At 40.9% G+C, this 19,873-nt stretch overlaps 1 protein-coding gene across 9 annotated transcripts in view; it reads right to left on the bottom strand.

Annotated features, from left to right (window-relative positions):
• Positions 1-19,873, bottom strand: part of KEL (Kell metallo-endopeptidase (Kell blood group)) — a 55,176-nt gene that overhangs the window by 14,817 nt on the left and 20,486 nt on the right. For 6 of the 9 annotated variants that reach the window (XM_078384770.1, XM_078384767.1, XM_078384771.1 and 3 more), the window contains 7 exons: positions 19,223-19,426; positions 17,390-17,514; positions 12,963-13,109; positions 6,460-6,525; positions 4,399-4,587; positions 2,864-3,009; positions 467-596 (listed from right to left, as the gene is read on the bottom strand). In XM_078384770.1, the coding sequence (XP_078240896.1) occupies positions 467-596; positions 2,864-3,009; positions 4,399-4,587; positions 6,460-6,525; positions 12,963-13,109; positions 17,390-17,514; positions 19,223-19,426 (1,007 nt within the window). The remainder of the gene's footprint in view (positions 1-466; positions 597-2,863; positions 3,010-4,398; positions 4,588-6,459; positions 6,526-12,962; positions 13,110-17,389; positions 17,515-19,222; positions 19,427-19,873) is intronic. The other 3 variants (XM_078384775.1, XM_078384773.1, XM_078384774.1) reach the window with 1 other exon arrangement.

Here is a 19,873-nt window from a genome sequence, read left to right as displayed (position 1 = left end):
TTGTTATTGTTTAGTCGTTAAGTCGTGTCCGACTCTTTGTGACCCCATGGACCAGAGCATGCCAGGCCCTCCTGTCTTCCACTGCCTCCCGGAATTGGGTCAAATTCATGTTGGTAGCTTCGAAGACACTGTCCAACCATCTCGTCCTCTGTCGCCCCCTTCTCCTCTTGCCTTCACACTTTCCCAACATCAGGGTCTTTTCCGGGGAGTCTTCTCTTCTCATGAGATGGCCAATGTATTGGACCCTCAGCTTCAGGATCTGTGCTTCCATTGAGCACTCAGGGTTGATTTCCTTCAGAATGGATAGGTTTGTTCTCTTTGCAGTCCAGGGGACTGTGATTCTTCCCCACATAGCATCACTTTGAATAATTTTACATCACATTGTGAAACTATTTCAGAGCTTTTCAACTCACTGTAAATTCTTCCTGCACTGGAGCATGTGGGTCATAAAGAGAAGCCAACTCACTGTAAGTGATTCCGTTGTACTGCTCTCTATCATGTCTGTCAGTTTCTGATTAGCTTCTTGGAATCGTCTGTCTAGGGCTGGCGAAAGGTTTCTCACCAAGCACAGTATCATGTAGATCTGCAGAACATCTCTTAAAAGAGAAAACATGCAATTCATTTCCTCAGAGGGACAGACTAGACCACAAGTTCCCACTTTGAGCTTTTCTTGGACTACAACTTCCAGAAGTCCTGACCATTGACTATGTTAGCTACAGCTTCTAGGAAATATACTCTAAGAACATTTGAGGTACCAAGTTTGGAAACCACTGGGCTGGGTGAAGCATTTACTAAAAGGTGCTCTCTTGAGTGCTGAAAGTGTTCTGTTTATCACAGCACCTGATTTTCCTCATCTACAATGTTTCTTGCATTTAGCGTGCTGTGTTTTGTGTTTCTTTGGAAGGCAATTATTGCCTGACTGCTGAGGCATATATCTGAAAAAATCCCATGGAAGAATTCATCAGAGGGAATATGCATTACCCTTAAAGTCCAGTTTGACCAACAGTTGAATACTAATTAAAAAAATATTGATCAAAGTCTTGTTGCTTAGTGTAATAAATCACCTTAGACTACGCTCACTGAATCAACAGGGACTTAGTGAGTTAACTCCTTCATGAATTCATGATTCAAATGGGCCTACTTAAACTGCAACTTACCTTACCTACTTTTTCCCTTCTGAAAATAATTATTAATGACTGTGGACAGAAAGTGCTTTGATCACACTTATGGTATTACATCACTTTACATCTTCAGGCAGTAGGAAATTTCAACAGTGTCACAGAGGCTGGCCAACTGCTTGAGGACAATATGCTCAAAAAGAGCAGAATGTAGTAGACTGTGTTCCTGTTATATTTTATAACAATAAAATCCCAAGCCGCCTAGAGTAATCTTAATTGATTAGATAGGCGGGATATAAAATAAATAAATAAATAAATAAATAAATCATTTTTGCCCTAAACTGTCTGAGACCTAAAGATCAATGTTAATTCATTAAAGAGTATACTTAACTCATTATAGAATAATTTATTATATAATTTTAAATGAATTTAAAAATCCATGCACTTTAACTTTAGTTACTATGAGAAGACACAAGAGCAGCTAGCAATTATTGTGAGCACTTGAATTGCCGTTTCCCTTTCCAAATAAACAATTAAGGCATTTTGAATAACAATTAAAGCTCAAATGTCTCTGAATAACAAAGAAGCTCATGGAAGAGAAATGGGTAAGCAAATCTGGGAAAGAGGATGATAATTAGAGATTTTTATTCACATCAATTCTAGCTAAAGAGAGACAGAGGGAAAATGGTGGGGGCGGGGAGACTTCCAAGAAGCACTACTAGGTTAAGCAGTTAATTAAGTGGTTCGCCACTTTTTTAAAAAAAATGCAGGGAGCATGGGGGGGCAGTGAGAGGCTACAAAGCTTTTGGGGTTGCAAGACCTGGGCTAAATGATATTACCGTTGGAGTTTGATTTCTGTGTCTCTCTTCTGGAAAATTGTTATAATACTATATAATGTTATATGTGTATTGCATTTTATGACAAATTCTCTTGTGTGATTGTGGTAAACCTGGGTTGCTGTAGCCAATTTATGTATATTGTTTTGTTCATGTCATGGCCACAAGGTCCTTTTAAGTAGAAATATAATTTATTTATTAAATAATATTAATAAATAAATGATCTACTGTATTTGCTTAAGAAATAAGCAACAAACCATAAAGGATGTGCCCTGAGGAAAGGTAATGGAGCATTCACAGACTGATCTGCCATCCTTTCCCTTTAGAGATGGAGGAAACCAATTATATTCTACATCCCTTGCACAGAAGCTTGATTCTTCTACACTACAAACCTGTTCTTCAAATCTGCCATGTCCATCTTGGAAATTTCACTGTCTTTAGAGAGCCTCTGGCTTCAGTATGAAGACAGGCTAATTTTTTGGACCTCCCTTTTTCCGTCGCTGTCATTCCAAATTCTGCAAACCTGCCTAATGAAGCGTTCTGCACATTCAAACACCTGCCTTTTTATGATAGTTTAGTTTTGTATTTTACACCTTTGAAATATAAATGCAAACAAATAATCTGTTGGAGATAGATGAGTTAACTGCTTCAACTTTCCTTTCTGGGCAAAGAATTGCTGAGAAAGGAGGGTTGCAGGGCCAGTTAAATGGACACAAAAACACTATGTGTCCACCACTGAAATTATTTTTCTAGCTGTTTAAATTGTTAAAGTAATATCAAACAGTCCACTGTAATGCCACCTCTGTTACTTCAATTGTGTGACTGGAGTCCCTCTCCTCATGTACTGTCTAAGGAGATGAACATGTCTAGTCTTTATCCTTCCAGGAAGCAGACACGGCTATTCCTTACCTCCTCTTCTGCCATTCTTCAATCAGTTGCGACATTCCTTTTAAATATTCTATATCGTGCACCACAATTTGTTGAGACACGTTCAGCTTCACCGGATGGAAAGCTGCCCGGAGACATGACAGCCAATCAATAGCAGGGGCCTTTTCCTAAAGACAACATCCAACACAACGAATTGGTGAAATGTTCATGGAGAAAGAGAACGGCAAAAGAGTCAGAAGGGGGCATCCTTGTCCTTCCTCTAACACTCTCTCGTGTAAGCTGGAACAATTCAAACAGTGTTTTCGTTTGCTTCGTTCTACATAAGGAGTGAATCTGGGTGGTGTTAGGGTGATGCAGTAAGCATGTAAGAGTAGGGACAGCCACCCTCTCAGTCTTTCTCCGGAGTCATCCCAAAGGATTTTTTTTAAAAAACCCACACCACTGAGTGCTAGATCACCTTATCACTAGCTCAGTGCCAGATAACCTTATCACTGAATTAATACCTTAGTTTAGCACTAGATCACCTCTCCAAGGGGGGGGGGGAGAAGATAAGAAAGGAGATCTGGGGTTGCTAGGTGGGTGATATCAAAGGAAGGGAGGGCATGGACTGTGGGCACATATTAAATTGCATCAGATTGAGGGCCAGTGTAGTTCCTGGCACCAAAATTATCTGGGCTCTTTGTATGATCATCTAACCTGAGTATAACCGTAAAATAGGATGATAATCAAGCCACAGCAAAGCCAAATTGCTCCGGTCCGATGGGCCAGCGTAGACACATCTTGAGAGCACTTTTTAACCTCTTCAGTCTCTGCTCACCGACGCATATTGCTCTCCTGCCTGCCTCTTCCCTCTTCCAGTTTTCTAGCTCTAGAGTATTCCTCTTTCTAATCTTCTCTGTCTGTTCTCCCTACTTTTGGCCTGCTGCCTTCTTCAAAAACCTTGGGTAAAACTAGACTTTAACAAGGCATGCACACCTCAGCAATCAGAACAACAAAATGCAATGTTTACCTTCAATGACCAATCACAAAATAAAGCACATCTAGAAGGCAAGATATGGAGGTCAGGAAAAGCCCGTGCGGTGACAAATGGGCATCTTTCACCACTTGAGGGAGAATGGCTTCATAATACCTGTTAAGCATATCGAGTTTGACCCCCCCTCTCTCAACTGCTCCTTTCTGAAGTGCCTGTTTCATCTGGGGCTTCCCCCCTTTTCTTCCTTCTGCCCGTATCCAAAATCGTTCATCTATAGCTATCAGAGACCTTTCTGCTTAGCCTGTCACTCTGTAATACGAGGAAAGCTTAACCATTGCTGGACATTTCAAAAATCCTATCATGTACTACAAAATCAAGACTGCTCTTTAAAATGAATGACATTTTTTTAAAAAGTGGAACCATTCCATTTCCAGTAAGGAAAAACATTTTTAAAAGCTTTGCTAAATCAAAACAATTACTTATTTAGTCCAGATTGTTTTTCCACATCATAACCATTTGCTGGATCATTCTCTCTCCCCCCCCCCCCCCCATTTCTGAATCACATTGCTGGAGATAAACTGACCTGGAGTTCCCTGATGGTGGTGTGATAAAACAGCATCCTTTTTTCCTGGCGCTTTCTCAAAGGGGTAACTGCCTTCTGGAGATTTGAGATAAAGGAGAATGCCAAAGAAATGTAGGTAGAGGTAACATTTGTACTCCCTCCCATCAGTAATCCTAGGTTCAAGAGGTACAAGTAGTATGAACGCAAGACCTGTTTTAAAAAAAGAGAGTTGTTTGATATTGTTCTGAGACATCTGTTCCATCAGATCAAAGTATAAAACTCTCCAGACCATTAAAGAATCCTTCTAATATCCACCCACATATATTTGTACATTTATCTCTCAACCAAGATTCAACAGCCAGCACTGTCACATATAATTCCTTCCCCTGCTAATTTCAATTTGTGCAGGCATAAGGACCCGAGGTCTCAATATTTGACAGTGGGAATTCAGAATCTTAGTCTTTTGCCATTGTGTTAACCTGCCATAGGAAGGTTAACACAGCCCCACTACAGCAAATGGCCAAAAGCTGATACTGTAGCTACCAAGGATAGTACTTAGAAACATCAAGAAACCTCACAACATTACTGATTCATTGCAAGCCAGCAGGCTAAAGGTTCACTAACTCTGATGATATTTCACATTTCCAGTATGAGAACAAATTCTCTTTTTTTTTTGTTAAGGTTTCAGTAATCTGTGCAGAATCTGTCTGTACAAAACTAAAGTCTTTCCCTTTATAAAACAAAGCATATGCATCAAGAAAACATAGAGGGAATAGCTGATTGAGGGGGAAAAATACAAAAATAGCAATTCTGTGCTTCTGTTTCTTAGAACTCAATTCAACAAAGTAGCAGCTATTGCTTTTTAATTATGCAGTTGGTAAAATTTGCACAATTTATGCAAAAATCAGTCCTAGAAATACAAAGGATTGTTTGAAAACAAGAGAAATTTTTGCAGTTTCTCTTTCTTACCAATGAGAATGAGACGAGTACAGTATAGAATTTACATCTTTAATCATGCTGCTGTAATAGCCAAATGGCACACAGGGCCAATATAGTTCCATGTAATCCTATAAAGATGCTAACTCCAGCTTTGCTTTTGGACTTCCTATTTAGAGTTTTGTAGAATGCGATCTAAATGTCCTGTTCTAAGTGATTTAGATTGCCCAGCATAATGAGGCACCAAATCAAGAAATGTCCAGTCCCTGTAAGGTTCCTTTAAATCACAAAATGAAGAAAAAGAGGGTCTTTTTGTTTTCTTGGCAAGGTTTTCAGCAATATATGCAAAATATCTGTGTGGCAGTCTTTGCAAAACAAGTGCCCTGTTCCTTTGAAGGAGCAAAACTGTACACATCCTGCAAGAGCAGAAGGATGAGCTGATTGTTAAAAAAAAGATGAAACACCCCACAGAGCAGCAGCCATCACAGCCCCACACATCTTGTGCCGGTTGTGCAACAAGCTGTATATTAAAACAACAGCAAGATCCAAATATATTTCTTCAGTATTTAAAGTTCAAAATAATTACGTTAGAGACTATCAATCATTCTGACATACACACTCTAATTATTATCAACAAACATCTCTTCATAAATGATACCACAGTCTATCACTAGCTCTCAAACAGGCTTCTACCTCCCTTAGTTCTCTGCTCTGACTTTTCTGATCTTTCATCCTAAACAATCATATCTCAATTTAACCTCCAAACCACCCTTCCATAACTTTCCAATCACATTAACCAGTAACATTCAGCTACTCAACCCCGTATTACCCTAGCGCTCTGCCCATGACCATCCACAACCCAGGCACCCAAGACTGTTTATATACACACTTGATATACAGTACATAGTCATATATAAATTTATACACAGAGGCTCAAAATGGGCAGAATTGCTACATAAGGTTAGTTTGCCCATGCATACCTATCATTTGATTTCTCATCAAGTGTGCTTAGTTTGTTCGAATAAATAGCCAATGGTTATTTCAGATCCATACAACACCAAGTAATCAGTAGAAGACACCTAGGGGGGAAGTTTACTTAAAACCAGTGAATCGATGGACTCTTTCACGCACAAGTTGATATCTTACCTGGGGATAATTCCTTGTGGTCTTGAAGTGTGTTTCTGGTGGCAACTCAAACTCTGGATGGTCGATCTAAGAAAGGAAGAAACAGGAAGACTGAATTCTAGCAACATTAGAGGTGGGATAACGAAAGACAGCAATGATTGGGAAATGTGTGCTGACATGTGCAATGAGGAAAATGTGCTAAGGAAGACCTGTGGTGACCACTTAGCTGCTTATTATGGATAGGAAACCTCTATAGCCGAGGAACCCTAACCCAGCCGACAGTATGCATCCTAGAAGTTCCCCTTTGGTCTTTAGTTTCTTTGCTATTATCTCCAATCTTTTGCTATTATCTCCAAACAAGAGGCAATTCCAGTCAGTAACTGTCAATAACTTTGCAAGCATCTGAGCTTTGGTTTGTAGCCCAGAAAGGTACTGCATTAGGGCTTACCATAGAGTAGACAGGTGTGGAAGTAAGCCCTGATTTGTTACCTGGGAAGTTCTGACACTGGAGCTTGTTTATACAAGATATAAAAATGATCTATGCTTTGTATATCTATTGCAAAAGCATTTGAAAGGTAAGAAATCACATGGCATTGCCCACTTTACGGTCTCCACCCCATAATCTTGGCTTTGCTTATTTCTGCAATTTGATCCCCGAGGTCCTGTCCAAATCGAAATTGTCATCCCTGTTCTGCGAATACAGTACTGAACTCACAGAAACAGACTCGGATGAGATCTTTCTCCCTCTTTTTTCTTCTGATTTGTAAATCAGAATGAGATTAAATAAGATGGAGTTTTAAATCTTCTTACAATGCACTCTTGGCAGGCAAGTGAAAAAGTTGTTCTGCCTTCTTACAACAAGATTTATCACTAAAAAATTGTTTTTAAAAACTTTGGGAAGCTGTGCAGGATTTTGCTCATATTTTGCACAACCTCTTGTGTAAAAACTGCAGGATGTGTCTATTTGTTGTGCAAAACACAATCATATATGAAGTGGGTTCGGGGAGGCTGTTTAGAAAAAGCAGGCAGGCACCACCAACAGACAAAAATTGCAGCTGCAGACAGGCTGGCAGCACTAAGTTGGTTGGTCTGTTGCTTGTTTCTGCCTCCGGTGCTGGTTAGCTATCACACAACATGCCCAGTACAGCTGTGAATAATACTTGCTAAATTCCAGCCTCCAGACTGAGAGGAATACACTGAGTGCTTCTTCATCAAGATTTCTAAAACTTGTGCACAATACCTCTGTAGGAGCCTGTATAGCTAGTAGTCTTTCCCCCTTAAAAGCAACGCCCGTAAAGAGCAATCACGGAAGGATTGGCTGACTATCAAAAACAATCAAGCCACAAGACCACAGAGCGTGCAGTTTTGACTAATTTATGGAATCTGTTCAACATGCATCACTTGTGTGAAGTGTCCATTCAGTATCTGCATAAATCCAGTCTCCTTTCTCTTTGAGCTTGACCCCACTGTTGTTCCAGGTTCTGCTTTTTAAAAAAAGATTTAAAGTTTGGCATACACATGAGATACGTGCACGCACGGAGTAATGTATTAGGCGAACAAATTGTTTTACTCCTCTGCCAAGTCTCTTTATTTTGAGGCAGATTCCAATGAATCAATTCTGTATATGTGAATGAGTGAGCAGCGTTTTCTATGAAGGGTTTTTTTCAAAGCACCCACCCAGTAGGTCATTTCTTACACTCCCTACTTTTTCTTTTTTAATCCTATTTGGGCCCCGTCTTTTCCAGGGCCAAAGCAGGGCAGTGCTTTTAGGAGAACCTGCACAACCACTGCTTCTAGGCAAAAAGACCAGAGCTGGAATGTTTCACCGCAGGGTATGTGCGTGCATGCTTCATTCTTAAGCAGCCGCCACAGCAATAAAGAGAGAAGGAATGCTTAAGGACTCTTTCGCTCCAGGTACCCACTGTCCTTTATTGTGCTAGTTGCTCTGCCTTAAGGATGAAACACATACGCACATACGTGCGCGCGCGCACACACACACGCACCACTGAAACTCTCTTCATCAATTGTCTTAAAGGAAGAAATGTAAAAATACACGGCAACTTAAGCCCACATTACTCACACTTGATTTATAATACACTGGAAATTAAATTGATAAAAAAAACAAGAGTGTAAACACGCCCTGCGATAAGCAAAGCACAAACATACAGCAAGTACAGATGGACTGATCAATATTTAAAAGGGTAAAGAAGCCACGGATGCTTCTGATTCTCAAACATCCACACAATAAGGCAGCAGCTACTTGTGGGTTGTGCAAAATACCTCATTTTACATTATAATTGCTGATTGATGTTTTTTAAAAAAATCTTCTCTGTGGCAGGGCATGGAGAAAATTTTTGAAATTCTTTGGGAGAGGAAACAAGCAGAGATCTGCATCCCTATATACTTAGATCCCCAAGCGCTGCTTGGTGTTGAAAAAAAAAGTTTCAAAATTAGTAGTGGAAACCTGGTATTTTTTGCAATGGTGCGTGGTTTTCTTGCAGAGAATATTGAAGCTAATTGGGGGTGTTGGAGGAGACAGGCTGTCTCAATCTCAACTTCCAGCCAAGGAATGTCACAAGAATTCAGATTCTCTCAGCAAGAAATCCTGGGCTTGCAAGAAGCAAAATTCAATGGAATGGGAATTTTAATATGCATTCCTTATTTGGTCATAAATGCAGAGTATATTGGTAAAGATGTACAAGAGCAACTTGAAGGTTGTTTGGGGCGAATTAAAGATAGTAGGTGACTAGGGTGAGTACTTAATCACTAGTTCCCAATCCTGGGTAACCCAGGTGTTCTTGGATTGCAACTCCTAGAAGCCCTTACCAGCACAGCTAGTGGTGAAGGCTTCTGTGAGTGGCAGTCCAAGAACATCTGGGGACCTAAGGTTGGGAACCACTGCCTTAGATTATTAGAGTAATCATTACAAGAGAAGGGATGTGGTGGTGCTGTGGGCTAAACCGCAGAAGCCTGTGCTGCAGGGTCAGAAGACCAAGCAGTCGTAAGATCGAATCCACGTGACGGAGTGAGCACCCGTCGTTTGTCCCAGCTCCTCGCCAACCTAGCGGTTCGAAAGCATGCAAATGCGAGTAGATAAATAGGGACCACCTCGGTGGGAAGGTAACAGCGTTCCGTGTCTAAGTCGCACTGGCCATGTGACCACGGAAGATTGTCTTCGGACAAACGCTGGCTCTATGGCTTGGAAACGGGGATGAGCACCGCCCCCTAGAGTCGAACACGACTGGACAAAAATTGTCAAGGGGAATCTTTACCTTTACCATTACAAGAGAGAACCAGCAGCTCGAGACAATTCCGGACAACAGGCACTTAAGACAGCACGGACATACCGTACATCACTTACTCACGTCTATATACACTACATTTACACGTCTCCACATGGAATCCTGGTTTTATAGTGTATTGAGGTACCCAGCATTCTGGGCTAGAGAACACCTCAGTCACCCATGGGCTCTTGCACCGTCTAGCAAAGAATTCTAAACATTGCAACAAAAGGCAAACCCCACCCAAGATGTCACAGAACAGAGCTCTGCCAGTTGAAGCTGGTAGCAGATACACTCCTTGGTCATTCGTAATACAGAGAATTGCCTTGTATTTCTACATAGACACTTAATACCTACTGATAAAGTCTTGCATGTGCATTTGTGCATATTAATTTAAAGCAGCCCATGCACATTTTATGCAATTTTTCTCCTCTTTCTAAGAAATTAGTGGCCACCCTAATTTTTGATGTCTCACAGCTGTGTCTGACAACCTCTCTCTTTTCACTATAGTTTGCTCTCCAATAAGTCTCTTGCCTTTAGAAGATTATTGTATGACTTTCTTTCCAACCCTCTACATGTTAGAAACTGACTGTTATACTGTATTCTCTTTTCTGTAAACATCTGCAAAATCCTGCTAGAGCACTTGCCGCTCCAGAGTAAACAATGTGAATATAACAACCATGCTTGCCAACACAATGACTGCCTCCCTTTCTTTGTAGGAAGATTCCGTAGGAGGTGGCCGTAACAGTTAGAATTGGTAGCAAACTAATATAATTAGGTGGTGTAGATACACTCCAGGTCTCATAGCTTGACCTGCTGCTTGACTTGTTGTTCACCTGATAATTGTCTTCTGGCCGCAATCCTATATACACTCGGATTAAATCTTGAGAGTGCATTTCACTGACGACATTGAACAAACACACGGTTGGGACTGTGTTGGGAGTGCGTTGTTTCTGTATCCTGTGCAAACAAGCATAGGATTATCATACCACAGGCTATTTCCTTCCCACCTTCTTTACAAAGCAGTAGCAAGTCTGTGGGTTCCTATTTCACATCAAGGAAAGGCAGAGGGAATGTTATTTCATTTCCATGTGGGAAAGGGAGGGAAGATGCCTTGGCAATGTTTCTGGAAGCCACACACCATAGTCCCATCAGTTCTTGTTTCCTGTTTTTTACAGGCAGTACTTTGAATGAAATCAAAGATAATTCCAGGAATTGTTATGTTGTGTTAGTAGTGGGTTAGTTAAGGTCAGGAAACTAGAACTAAAACACAAGGAAAATTCTGCTGCTACAGCAACCAGGTAAGGACAGATCAGATTAGGAACACTGGTATGCTGCACAGATATCTACTTTTTCCTTTTGTTAAAAGCAGTGGGATTTGTATGAGAGAGAATGTCTTCTCTGAAATAATATGCAGGCTGAATGCATTTTACAATTAGCCAGTAACCAAGAAGACAGAGGACCAGAAGAGAGCACAGCTTAGGGCTAGTTCACATGGGCACTTGTCCCCCTATTTGGTGCATTGCACAGGGTGGATTGTCTCACTCTTTTTTCTGCAACCACATAAGGAGTGGTCCAGATATCTGTGAAGATCTTCAGTCATCCAGGCATGGTTATCTGGAAGTTGAGTCATGGCAAATAGACTTCTTTCTTGTTAGGCTGAAATGTTTCGCTACTCATCCATCAGAAGGAGCTGCCTGGATGAGTAGCGAAACATTTCAACCTAACAAGAAAGAAGGACAGTTGTCATGACTCAACTTCCAAATGAGTGGTCCAGTTTGCCCCCTAGGCACCCCATCTTGCACATTTATGAGCCTTCTGCTTTTTTGGTGTGGGTTAGTGCACTCTAGTTTAGTCCATTCTCAGCATGTGCAATCATTGGGCATGGACAAAAATCAAGCCTTGCAGCTGTAAACCAGCTCCTTCTGGTTTGAATCTCCAGTAATATGAAGTGGCTTAATAAATGAGTTGCTTTAGGATATTGGCAAATTGAATTGCAGAGGGGCAGAAGATGAGGAGAGATAGATAGATAGAGAGTCTACTAGACCATCACTGATGCACTGAATTGCTTAGATTTAATTTTAAAAAATCTTTGTCTTTGTGTGATGTGCCAGTCAAAACCAGAGTTGCAGGCAGTTTCTCGATTGGCACAAAACACATGACAAATAAAAAAATTTAATATAAGTGAAGCCCAAGCAAAAACGTTAATTTCATTTCCCCTGCCCCTCAGCAAGAGAACAGGGATAGTGTTCAACTGACAGCAGAAGGAGCTGGAGAGTTGCTAGAGGTCAATATGCCATTTGGATACAAGGGTCATGCCAAATGGCATACTGCTCCTCCCCTCAGGCTCAAGCAACTCTATTTAGACTGCACCAGGCCACATCAAAAGGGCTAGTGTAGATGTGCCCTTAGTAAACCTTCAAAGCAAACAAGGCACATAGAAAGACATACCTCTGCAAAAGTCCGTCTTCCCATCCCAAGTATCTTCTGCATGTCCTATCCTGTCCCTTTCACCCGATCCAAACACACACTACCCAGTCCATTCTCCTTTCTTCCATGCTCTCCATCTGAATGTTCAGTCACTCCTTCCATCTCTCCTCTACCTTCAGTCTCCTGTCTCTAGCTTCTGCAATTTCTGTTCCTCTCTCAAGAGACAGCTTAGCTCAAAAGAGCACTCCATCAACTGACCTTTGCTGCTTGCACCCTTTCCTTCAGCCTCCACAGCTGCCTCATGACTCACTAGGGTTCACAGGCCACAGTTCGGGGACCCAAGTCAATGCTGCCTGTGAGATCGGGGATTTTGTCCATGCCAGTCATTCATTGTCTACCACTGCTGGCTGCCCCATCGGCAGTGTTAGCGCACACTGGTCTTTTTAATTGTACCTACTAGTTGTTTGGTATAAGCTGCTTTGGGAGTCTGATTGACCAGTTATATGAGATAGAAACAAACATACAGTGCAGGAGGCTTCTACCTGAAGTAAACTGTCTATCTTCCTGGATTTCTGCAAGCAAGAAGGGCACTGCTTGACTCATCTGAGAAGTCTCCCTGCAACTTGTTCTCAAGTTAGAAATATTTGTAGAAAATATATTACAGTACTAGTGTTTGTTTTAACTGACCCTAGGATTAACACTATATTCTGCCTGGCTGCCTGTTCCTGCACATTGTTCTTCTTCCTCTCTGAGTCACTGCTCCATGGACAGGCGAGGCCCTCTGTTCTAGCAGTATATTCTCAGTGTTCCTACCTGGATAATATTGGTGCTTGGATCAGAGGAACTGGGCCCAATGTAGGCTTTGAAGAAAGGAAAAGTGTTGTATCTTTCCATGAGGATCTGAAGTGTCTCATTAAAATCCGTCTCCTTCCAGGAGCCTGTGATATTCCAGCCACCAATCTGGGGAAAGATGAAATGAGAAAGACCTGACCATCATCCCTGAGAACAATAATAGTATCATCGCATGCATTTTGAGCTAGGAAATGCCTCAGTGAAATCTTATGAACCATGACCTCACTGAGGGTCACGTTTGAGATATAACTTAGCAGGTCTACAAACTAAAAAGGATAGTAAGAGTAGATATGGATCCAGGAGAAGTAACCCCTTTCATTATGTTCTCAGTGCAAATCTACACTCTGGCTGCTATCTGCTCCAGAAGAAAATGCCTAAACTGGAGATAACAATAATAGTAGCAGCAGGATGGAAGTGGAGTCATAAGGATTGTGGCAGAGGAGGAAAATTTATGTCATCTCTTCCTGTTGCTCCAATGAAGCTCCCTTCTCTGCTTTTAACTTTTAAAAAACAATTTGGTTTTTTTTTTCACTTGGCCTTTAGGCATTCCTTAAAGAAGCCACAAATTCAGACTCCAGCTGAGCTAGTAATATTGCAAAAGAAAAGTGATGTACTTTACTAGGTTGTCATCAGGATGAATGACAGCACATACAGAATCCTGCAGGATTTTCAAAGTGTGATAATGCTTAGAAGGAAGACACTGAGAGAGAAAAGATGATTTATGTGAAATAACGGTATACAAAATTTTGGGCCAAGGATATTATCTATGTGGAATTTCATTTTCAGAGCCAGACATGTTAATTCTATTTCATCATGTATAACAATTTAATTAAAAAAAAAACAGTGGCACCTTATTTCACTCTTTGTGCTTCACAAAATGGATTAGAATCCACAAAAACTCACAACATCAAGGTCCTTTTCTATAATTACGCTGGCAGAAGGACAATGGAGCAAATTGCCAGTAATGAGTCCCCATTTCAGCTCCTGGTTACATGTCAAGGCATGTGACTTGTACACAGTGAGGAGTCCAAGTGGGCAATCATTAATTAGCAGCAATTTGCTGCTGAAAGTTACTTCATTGCCCTTCCACCAGTGCATCTACACAACAGAATTTTAGTCAACAAAATAAATCTGTTAGCCTTTAAGATACCACAATATTTGTTTTCAGTTTTTAATTTTTGTTTCATTTTCATTATATATGTTCAAAGTCGAAGGTGCACTTTCAGGGAGAAAGCATGAAATGTTATCTGAAAAGCCCCTCTAACCCTATTTTAGCTACAATTGGAATTATATATATAATTTCATCTTCTACCATTCAGTTTTCAAAATGGATTGAGAGAATGCATCCATTATCTTGGCAAGAGCTCTCTGCTCTCCAGACGAAAAACAATGAACACTAGAACACTCCTGTAAAAAATGCTACCTAATCATACTCCTGCCAATGAAAAAAGTACTTTTCACAACAGTCAAAAATGTTAGCAAAACTCAAGCTCATCTTCAGTTTAATGTGCTTTAAGACACAAAACGCAAACAAGGGGTAAGGAGCCTGGTACACTTCACATGTAGTTTTGGAATAAAACTTCCACGATCACTGACCATTGTCCCTGCTGGCTGTGGCTTATGAGAGTTTTAGTCCAAAATTAGCAGGACCTGGACCCCCCCAAAAAAGCGAAATGCAAACTGAGGATCTGCAAGGCCAGCCTATGTTGAGCAAAAGCCCATCACTCATGGAACCTGGTACACTGGATCATGATGATTCATTTGTAGAACACCATGGTACTGTACTACATTAACACAAGTTGCTATGCTTGAAGAACATGCCTCCAGATTAGAGATGGAGACGAATATAAAAATGGATCATTTTTTTCGACAAATATAGCCAATTCGTTGTATATTCGTCGATCCGTATTCATCAAATTTTAAGTCCCGATGAATACAGATCAATGACTATTTCCCCATTTTTATTCATCCCCATACAATTTTTTTAAAAAGCCATCCTATGGCTTTTCCATTCTGCCTTTTTTGTCAACTTTTGATGACTCACAAAGCAGGAAGACTTGCCAAAATGGTGAGTCATCATCCCCTTCTCTACTTCTGATGGTTTAGGTGGGACTCTTGTTCTGTCTTTGCCTACCCTTTAGCATCACTGCATTGAGATGGTGGAATAAGACATTACTTGTACTTCTCTCTATATCCTGCCTCTAAGTATCTATATCTCCAAGCAAGTAAAGAAGATGCAGACATGGAAATATGATTGGAGGAGGATGGGTTACAATACACATCTGCATGCAAATCAACAAATGCAAACCCATTAATGCTACAAATTGCAGGAAATGTACATGCATTTCTGCCTCCCTATCAACTGTGTTTACTGTGTTTACTATGTGTCCATGTTAATGTGCAACTAGATCTCAAATGGAGATTATAATAAATTCATGTGACAATTGAAAATTTGTTTCTATGAAGTTTATATGTGCATGTACATTACTGGATTTTTCTAACTGCTCTCCACTGGATGCTTGGCAGCAGCTGAATGTAACCCTAATAAAAAATTATGAGGTGACATAAGGTACTATGAAATTTCTTAATGGTAGATGTGTGATCATCCTTGAAGGTAAGTCACCATTTGATGCTTCAGTCATCTAGAAATGAGCACTCATGGGTGAAAATCTTAGAAAGGGGTCTGGAAAAAGATTTACCGTATTTGTCGGTGTATAAGGCGACTAGGCGTATAACACTACCCCCCAACATTCCCACTCAGAATGTAGAGTTTGTTATATACTTGCTGTATAAGACTACCCCCTCTTCCGCATGCGTGATTCTGCTTTGGCTGCATCATGGGGAGAGTTTCTTTTGCTCCTTTTGGTTCCTTTTTGGAGAGAGCCAGGGTTTGCTGGAAGAAGGAACAGCAGAGAGGCGGCAGCCATTTTGGAGAGGCGGCAGCCATTTTGGAGAGGCGGCAGCCATTTTGAGAGGCAGCAGCCATGTGGTGGCATCTCAAAATGGCTGCCGCCTCTCTGCTGTTCCGACAGTCAGCTGTTCGGTGCTAGAGTCAGGCTGTTCCCAGGCTAGAAGCGGGGCTCTACTGGGTCTTACTACCAGGTAAGTGACTTCGCTGGGAGAGAGGGAGGGTTTGCTGGACATGCACCCGGCGTACAAGATGACCCCCCCACTTGGAGGCATGTTTTTCAGGGCCAAAAAGTCATCTTGTACACTGGCAAAAAGGGTGCACCACAGAGCAGGAATTTTCACACTAAACTTTGTAGTACCATACTAAGGACTATAAAGAAGAGTAAAAGATTAAGAGAACATGAGAAGAGTATATTGCACTGTGTGGCAGAAACAGGAAGGAAATCCCTAAATTACTAAGCTCTCAAAGAAAATTATTTTCCATACCCCCAGGACAGATATTTATCTTCACTCTGAAGTGCCATCCCCATTATCATGAATGTGTTTAGCAGACGTGGGATGATTTTTGGATGCAAGCAAAAAATGAATACTTCATGAATCCAATGCATTAAGTTCTTAATGTGTATAATGAGCAAGTGCGTGCAATGGAGCCTCAATGCTGATGTTATTTCTTTTTTTGAAAAAGAAAAACCATTTCGAGAGGGAGCTATTTCGAACAGAGGAGTGGCAAGACATAACACGGTGCTTTTCTATGCCACAGTTTATCCCTCTCCGATCTCCCTCAGCCCCCAAGTTTTAAAAGGTGTTTCATCTTTTTAATATGAGAAGGATTGGGACAGCTGCTCGATCAACCCTGGAGTAGGTATTAGACAAAGCAAGCTCAAAGAACTTTTAAAAAGTGAAACTTTCAATCCCCCCCAATAACATCTGTCTATATTTGAAAGTCAGGGAAAGCTGAAACATAAAAATTAACTTTGTTTTATCAGTTGTAGAGAAAAAAATAGCATTACAACAACAGCAGCAATATAGTACAATACTTTAAAGATGAAAGGAAGCCAAACAAGTTATAGGTTTTTGCCCCCCAATGTCTTGCAGTCTCTATTTCAGTAGAGGGGAAGGGATGAAAAGGGAGAAAGAGACAAGTGATAGATTTAAGCAGATACAAAACATATGCAGTATGTTCTAGCCTCAATTCCAAATATAACAGGAAGAAATGACAAAAGATAATGGGCATGCTGTATGAAACCTCAATGCTTGATGGCTACCTGGCCACAAGAAATGGAGATACAATGACCTGTCAAACAAATCATTTCACCAGAGTGATCTTAGGGTCACTTAGTGCCACTGATCATAAATTAATGACCACATCTTGTTATATTCTACAATGTGGATGCTGATATGAATCAAATGGGTCTACCTAGAATAGGGCATGCCTGTGCATGTATGGGAGCACACACACATTGATGTACAGCAGTCACCTCATTTATGAGCTCCTTCAAAGGCTGAGAACCTCGAGCTTCAATTTGTTCTGTATTCATGCAAGAGGTATAAAACCGTACAGCTTTCTCCTTTGCTGAGCTGTTAACCCCAAGCTGTGGCTCTTCTGAGGAAGAGAAGGCAGGTAACATATAAAATGGTGGAAAAGTTACAACACTGTCCACATCACAGAGCAAAGTAACTTGGAGAAGGCGGAAGATAAAATGCATAGTGACATAACAATACCGCAAATCTGATCAAGGGACAGAACTGATATTAGAGGAAGGTTCCTCCTCTCCCTGATCCATCCCTTTGTCCTGTTTCATTGCATGCAGCCCATGACCCAAAATAGGGACCTTCATAGACACATTCATTCTGCTCAAATAAGGACCAGAGGAGCATCACAGGGCATATTAGCACGCACAGGTCCTCTTGCCTGGATCCAGGAGTTTTCTAGAGATCGGCACTATTTAGGAAGTCTGGACACAGGGAGAGGACTTCATTCATGTTATCGTGAAAGCAGAAACATAGATATGATTCTCATACTTATCATCCAATATGATGGTGAACCTTTCTTTTGAATGGGGATAGACATGGCATGAATAAGAGTAAACAAAATGTGTCACAGAGACCTACTGAAGTTCAAAAAACCATTCTGGCATGACAAATTGTTTGTTATCACTACATATGATAATGGAGATAAATCTTTTACATTGATTGGGTATATTGATGTGTTGTGTTTTGACAAGTCCAACTCCTTAGAAGACAATAAAAACCTTTTAGTCCAACATTGGTGGCTAAGGGAAATCAGTTTAAGTGGGATTTAAAATTTCACTCAGAGGACAAGGAGTGGGAAGATTTCCCAGGATATAGGTTAGCTAAAGTTTGACCGTGACAAGACCTCCAAAGACAAGGAAGGGCGAGTAAGGTTTTAGAGTATGGAACAGCACAGGAAAAAAGAAAGCTGAAAGCAGGATATGTGGAGAATGGGTCTGATGGAGGAGAGGAAGTGACTGGAGGGCTTTGAAGAAATTCTCGAGGGAATAAAGGCATGATTATACTGCCAATTAGAACTACTGTTGATTTGGACTAAGAGAAATAAAATCAGTATAAAATAAGGTATGTCCATGACAGAAATGGAAGCATGGATTTTTTTGTTGTTGTTGTTTTGGCTGGAAGGTGAGGCAAAATACTCCTCTGCCAGAGGGTCATATATTTTAAATCACACGCCAAACTGAATTATTTCAATTAGTTTGGCATATTTAAGCCCCTCCGTTGGAATAAATTGCGTATTACCAGAAAGAAGGGAGAAATGGGAATGGAGAGGAGGAAGAGGAGTCTTGGCACAGGCAAGAGGAGGAGCCTGGATCACCTGCCAGCCCCTGCCCACCTGCTCCCTTCAGGAAGAAGAAAAGGAAGGTTAACAAAGAAGTGAGATGTTCCACTGCAGTTACAAGAGTTCACACTTAACAAAAGAGCAAACTCTCCCCGCCCCTCACTTGGACACACTCAAAAGAAAGGCTCATCCCATTAAAGCAAAAGGAAAGCATTACCTAGTGGTGATGTCACTACACTAAAAATTAAGATCAGAGTTAAACTTGAAATGCTTTGGATGCATGTTGTGATTTCTGTAACTTTGGATGTATGCTTCCAGACAGGATGCTGTGGACATTATTCCACTTCTTAAGACAGGATGGCAGGATACATTTCAATTGATAGACGATAATGCCTTGGCAATGGCATGACAAATGACAGTCTTGCACAAATATGTTTTCCTCCCTGATCAGTGTCTAGAAGGCCTGGCAAAACAATAACCGTCTCCCTTTTCTCCCTACCTATCAGCCTCTTCATGATCAGCTGGTTTTCCTCCAAGAGTACATCAAATATATTGAGCGCTGGCATACTCATCCCCTGTGTGTTGTTAGCTTCCCAGTTGCCACAGGTGTAACTGTAGAAATCCTCACAAGGATCTATGGCATTGTTGTGGGCCTGCTGCAACCTTGCCAGGAGCAAAAGGCAAGCTGGTGAATTGCAGATTTCTAGGGAAAAAATGCAAGACAGCCATGAACAGGGAGTAGACAACATTGGCACCTCAGAAAAAGCACCATTTAAAAAAAGACATCACCCAGAAACACAGCACAAATCTTGGTTTTGTTGAGCTATTGGCCACCTTTAGAATGATTACAGCTGACCACATGTGCTCTCTGCTAATAATCCCTCTCTGCTGATTTTCTACGTCCTCCACACTCTTCCACGCTGGGACTCATGTGAAACTTTGTGAAACCTCTAACAATAGAAGCAAGTGGAATTCTTTAAATCAAGTACAAGTGTGCTATAAATCATATTTGGGGTTTCTGCTTGGGCCACTGCGATAACAATTACTTGAATCTAAAATAAAAAATATATAAGGGAAAGGAGGCAGTTAATGGAGGCACAGAAATAACAGTGGACTGCTGTTCTGCCTCTTCCTTTGATTTCCCAAAAAT

Source organism: Pogona vitticeps, chromosome 2 (genome assembly GCF_051106095.1).
Source record: "Pogona vitticeps strain Pit_001003342236 chromosome 2, PviZW2.1, whole genome shotgun sequence".
NCBI lineage: Eukaryota > Metazoa > Chordata > Lepidosauria > Squamata > Agamidae > Pogona > Pogona vitticeps.
Note: the sequence above shows the minus strand (reverse complement) of the source record. Positions and strands in the feature narration are given on the sequence as shown.